This window comes from Mastigoproctus giganteus, chromosome 14 (assembly GCF_048544385.1).
Source record: "Mastigoproctus giganteus isolate SK-2022 chromosome 14, ASM4854438v1, whole genome shotgun sequence".
Lineage (NCBI taxonomy): Eukaryota > Metazoa > Arthropoda > Arachnida > Uropygi > Thelyphonidae > Mastigoproctus > Mastigoproctus giganteus.
Window position 1 is genome coordinate 2674900 of NC_143588.1, and position 6000 is coordinate 2680899.

The 6000-nt window shown below is 40.0% G+C and overlaps 1 protein-coding gene across 1 annotated transcript in view; it reads right to left on the reverse strand.

Annotated features, from left to right (window-relative positions):
- Nucleotides 1-846, reverse strand: part of RpL36A (ribosomal protein L36A) — a 71793-nt gene extending 70947 nt beyond the window's left edge. Inside the window, exon 1 of the mRNA XM_090389000.1 lies at nt 661-846. Coding sequence (XP_090245126.1) covers nt 661-846 — 186 coding nt within the window. The remainder of the gene's footprint in view (nt 1-660) is intronic.
- Nucleotides 847-6000: the final 5154 nt, after the last annotated feature.

Here is a 6000-nt window from a genome sequence, read left to right on the forward strand (position 1 = left end):
TTCATTTATTGTAAACGAATTCTCTTGATAAATAAAATTGTATAAAAATTGTATTGTATTATTATTATTATTATTATTATTGTATTGTATTGTATTATTATTATTATTATTGTATTGTATTGTATTATTATTATTATTATTATTATTGTATTGTATTGTATTATTATTATTATTATTAATAGCCATATGATACAAGGAAACCTAAGGCTTATGCTGCACCAGCCAAAAAAAAAAATTTCCGAATTACCCCGAGAGAGAAAGAGTGAGAGGGTGAGAGAGAGAGAAAGAGTGAGAGAGTGAGAGAGAGAGAGATAGAGAAGTACAAGTGACTCAACAAGAAAGAGAAGAATGATGATATCCAGCTCAGGACCTTGGGTGTGCCAAGGTCATACTCACCAGATGTGAGTCCCTAAGGTTGGCCGGCATGTCTGTCTTCTAAAGTCAGGCCAGGATGCTCGGCCACAACAGGATGTCGAACGCCTCGGCAAAATCAGCAGGAATGGCCAGGAATTATTTTTGATCAGCCTCTCCAGCGTGTGTTTCAGAGAGCGTTGACTATTGACATTCTCTGTGGGAAACCATATTGTTTTGGTGATGCCATGTTTGCTTGTTGATAGTTATTTTAAATTCTGTTTAAAAGGAGCATTTCTAGGACTTTACTGGATTGAGTTTGGTCTCTGGTGGGTTATTTGGACTTTTAATGATTAGCTTAACGTTGGCTGTCTTCCATTCTCTGGGGAAGATTCCAGTTCGAAGGCACAGATTGCAGAGTTTCAGGAGAATATCAGGGTCTATGTCAACTTCTTTCTTCACATCTCCGGTTCCAGAAGATCCAGGCCCGGGCATTTTTCCCTTTGGTGAGGGATGGAGCCACTTGGAGTTTCTCCAGTGCAAAGGCTTGCTCCCTGGTGTATGTCCGGTAGTTGTCGTTCTCTTGGCAGATCAAGATTTGTTCTGGTGTTTGTGGGTGGAATATCACGTCCAATATATTATCAATTGATTCCTCCTAAGAGGTTGTGTCTTCCCCCAGCGGTGTTTCGGTAGTTGCCATCACCTCCCCGCTGGGAAGCTTGTTAGTTGTCACCTTATAGACCACTCCCCAGGGGGGGTAAGCATTTCCGATGGTTCGGTGGTTCGGAAATGCTTACCCCAAGATTGTTGCTTATTTCGGCGGATAAGTAGAGTATATGCATTCCTTGATTTCCTGTAAATTTCACGGAGAGCATCCACTTCTGGGGCGGGCCACGAGCGTCTGGCTCTCTAGAAGGCCTTCCTTTTGCTTTCTACTTCTTTCCGAAGCAGTTGAAGCTCTCGAATCCACCAATGGATGGCACCAGGAGTAAATTTCTTTCTCTTAATTGCGGCGTTCCCTGCTTTAGTAATGATTACAGTAACTGTTTGTTGCAGTTTATCCGGGTCTTGGGTTGTTTCCAAAGTCTGGTTTGTGGGCATAGTTTTCGTTGTTTATGATGTCTTGGAGTCAGTCAGCTATATGCACAGCATATCTGTGAAGCATTCTTTCTGCAGGGTGTTGTTTCTGGAGGTCTCTGTTCAATTCGAAGTTCAGGGGCCTGTGGTCAGATGTGGTCCAGGTGTCCTGGACCGTCCAATCAATTATGTTCTTTGCAATGTTGAGGGAGACGTCTATGGTGGATTCTCATTTGGATTGCAAAGCTTTGGTAGGTTATTTGGCTTGTTTAGCACTGTATGATTGTAGTGGTGGTGGCAAGGAACTCCTCAAATCGTTGCTCGTTCCTTGTCCCCTGTCTGTCCAGAGTGTACAGTGCCATGCTGGTGATCTGCAATTTGCATCCACTCGTATGATTATTTTTTGTCATGGAGGACAAAAGCACGGCAGACAGATCAATTTAATTATTCGGGTGGTCTAAATATAATAGTTTGGTTTTTGTCGATACATGGCGGCAGAATGGACTGTGGTTTTCCATGCAATTACAAAGCCGAGTAACAAATAAATGCACCAAATTAATCTGAAAATCACAAACAAAACTATACTAATAAATTTAAATTAAAAATTATAAAAAAACAATAATTTCAAATCCATTAATAAAACTGGCCGAGTTAGAGCGTTGAAAACGACCGGCTTCTTCTTCCTCAAGTCGCGTTTCTCTTAGGTATTTTTATTTGTATATATTGATTAAGAAATAAGAGAGCTTTGGTATTGTAAATATTTTATTGATCATTCTTAAATTTCCATAATTTCAGCTGGAAGACAAGATGAAATACATTTATGATAACTGAAGTAAGAGACGTATATTTGCGATTGCAACTTATCTAAATGTCTCTGTAAAACAGCGTCGATTGAGGTACCCGATCTTAGATGGAACATTTCTTGCACGAAATGTTCCATCTATCTCTTTTGCAGAAAATGTTCGATCAAACTAAACAGTTAATGTTCCATTAATGGTTTAGTTTCTTCCAATCCGAAGTTAATTTTGAAATCACAGCTGATGATCATGCATATGCGATATGCCAGGTCATGATCATACGTATGTCGTTACGGCAAAAAAAAAAAAAAAAAAAAAACGAAAGAATTGTCAATTATATACTATATGTCACTGTTAGCGCGGATAAAGCCATTCGACCTCTGTAGATAGCGCTGAAATAGTTTTGTTTCACGAGTTGACATCGACGAGATCCTTGTGTGAAATAGTTTTGTTCTTAAATGATCCTCTAAAACTATTAGACACAAGGATCTCGTCGATGTCAACATCGGTAAACGCAGTGCATATCAATGGAGTCTGGGCGGTGGCACAGTGGTATCGTCACCGTCCTCTTCACACTGGGTGGAAAAAGCCCGGATTCGAATCCCTTCCATGACGAGAAGACCTTTAATGGGCTTTTTTCATTCCGTGGCTGAGTTAGTCGGTAACAGGCATAGATAGCAAGGTTTTTCCCCACAGAAACTGGGGTTTGTCGTCCAGAAAAACAGACAAATTGACCATAGAACACACGCAATTAACAGACATAAGACATAGCATGGCAGATGAATTTAATTATTCGGGTGGCGTAAATATAATAGTTAGTTAATATCAATGGAGTACCTTTAACAGCTAGTTGTTTGTGTCGTTTTCCAACCATACACGATTGCAAATGTAGCATACAGAAGATAAATCGTTTTTCGTAAATCTCCTTTCAAACACTTGGTTAGTTGTTGATTGGTTCTTGTTGGGTTTTAGGAGCTCAGATGACTGAAGATAACTAACACAGGGAGGTACCCAAAGACTGGAGATGTGCAAATATGACCCCAATTCACAAAGGAGGATCAAAGGCTGACACGAGTAATTATAGACCTGTGAGTTTAATTTCTATCCCAGGAAAATGAAGGGACGAACTGGTTAAAGAAGCACTGCAGGGTCATCTAAACAGGACTTCAGTTATAGCTCGGACACAGCGTGGTTTTGTTAAGGGAAAGTCTTGCCTGACCAGTTTCATTGGATACTATGATGCAGTAACAAAAGAACTGGTTGCAGGGAATAACTTTGACATTATATATCTGGAACTTAGAAAGGCTTTTGATACTGTTGCAGATGGAAGACTGCTGCACAAATTGGAGCAGTGTGGCACTGGAAGCAAATTTTTGCTTTGGATAAAGGGATGGTTGAGGGGGAGAAGACAGAGAGTGGTAATAAATGGACACTGCTCATTGTGGACTAATGTTATTAGTGAGTCGGGTCCATTATTCTTTTCTGTATTTATAAATGATATTGATGAGGATATATCAAGCTTAATGTCCAAGTTTACAGACGATACAAAGGTTGGCAGGGTTGTTAAGGACACTACTGGCGCTATGCTGATGCAACAGGATCTGGAAAGATTGAGCAGATGGGTTGAGAGGAGGCAAATGAAGTTTAACATTGACAAATGTAAAGTACTACATATGGGAAACAGCAACCCCAGAGCAGCGTATCAACTCTGCGGTACTACACTGATAGTGGTAGAGAATGAAAAGACCAGGGGGTAATTGTGCAGGCAGATATGAAGTTCTCTGACAGTGCAGACGGGCTGCAAGAGTAGCTCATGTCCTGTATATCATTGTCAGTCTTGACAATGATATACAGGAATTTTTATAGCAGGAATAAAGAGGTGATTATTTCCTTGTATAAGGCCAGACCTTGAATACTGTATACAGGTCTGGAGGCTCATTTCAAGAAGGATGTAGAGCTGCTGGAACGAGTACAGAGAAGGGGCACAAGATTAGTGAATGGAACAAAGAGTTGCTCTTACGAAGAAAGGCTTAAGTTTGGCAAATTACAGTTTCTGGAGACTAGGTACCGGCGAAGTGATCTGATAGAGGTGTATAAAGCCTTGAATGGTTTGAGCATGCTCAATGCTGATGGGATTCTTCCTCTTGCTCAGAATAATCACCTGAGTGGGCATAAATTCAGAGTGGGCTTAAATTTTAATATCGAACAGGAGTTTCTCGCTTTCGTCACTGACTTTAAAGAGCTCAAGAGAGATCTACAGTCACAGGGACAATATCTTGCAAACCAGATTAGTGGATTATACGACAAATGGTCCGAGATATTTATTTATCAAAAATCTATGACAAATGGGTTTGACACGCTATACGAAAAGTTGCAAGGTGTGCTACATGAACTTTCCGATTGTAAAAAGCGCAATCTTGAATTAAAGAATTTGCTAACTAACACTACAAGACAACACACGAAACTACCAACAAACTACAACTCGGGAGAGACCCCGAAAGCTGCATCGAGTGATCACGCTGATATCGATGATACAATTCGTTGCTCGCCTGAGTCGAATTGTTTGAAAAACACAAATCCTGTCGAACCACGCAAGATGCCGTTAACTAGCAGAGAATCTGGCCTAAAAGATCAAGAAATTTCGCTCGCAGGCGACGGCCAAATTTCTAATGATGATAACGATCCACCGATTATCGGCTCCTATCAAATACCTTTGGAATTACTAAGAGAAAACAACAAATCCGCCTTAAATACCGTAAAAAAAAATGCAAGCACTCAAATCCCTGAATCAGGGGTGAAACTCTATGAGCATAAGTGTAACCAAACAGAGGATGAACTAACGTTAGGTGCAAAACGGAAGAAGAGAAACGATAAAGGACCAACTCAATTAAGAGTAACACAAGCTGAACACCCAACCATAGAAACATGCAAAACCAGCAAAAACAAAGGACGTCGGTTGGAAAGTGTAACTCACCGAAACAAGACTCAAATCTCAGAGAATGTTAATAAATATGAAAAAAAGATTGATGCACACACCGAAACGAAAGAAACGTATACAGCCAAGGCACAGACAAAGCATACTTATGCCCAAATATTAAAAAGGGATATGGAAAATGGCGGCGACAAGGAGGAAGCGGATAACCCAGACAAAATTGAAAGAATTTACTCTAGCAGAAAAAAAAACCGGAATCCTCAGCTACTAATCGGGGCCTCAAAAAACAAAAAGCTGAAAGTTATTCCAAAGCTCAAGGCTATATTTGTTTCAAGGTTGGCCCCGGACACAACTGAAAGAGAATTACAAGAGTACGTTAACAGCTTTTGTAAGTCAAATGTTCAGGTAACCAAACTGAAAGCAAGGTTTCCACAGGAGTACTCATCCTTTAAAGTTTCATATAGTGAGGACAACGAAGCAAGAATTCTGGACACTAACAACTGGACCGAAGGAACACTGATACTGCATTTCCTCAAGAATGTAAGTACAAGGACAAAATCAACAAACCCATCCTCACCTACGAATATTGAAAACGGAAATAAATAGCAACTACAGACAATCCAGAAAATACAGGAAAATAGGATTCCAGTTCGGCAAAATAAGAATAATTTACAAGATGATTTGCTATGTTACTATCAAAACGTGCAATGTCTAAACAATAGCAACTATAAAGACACCTATTCCCTGATATTACAAGAAGACTACGACATCTACTTTTTAGTGGAAACATGGCTCACTCAGGATGTTAAGGACAGTGAATTGGTCCCACCGGGCTTTGTTGTT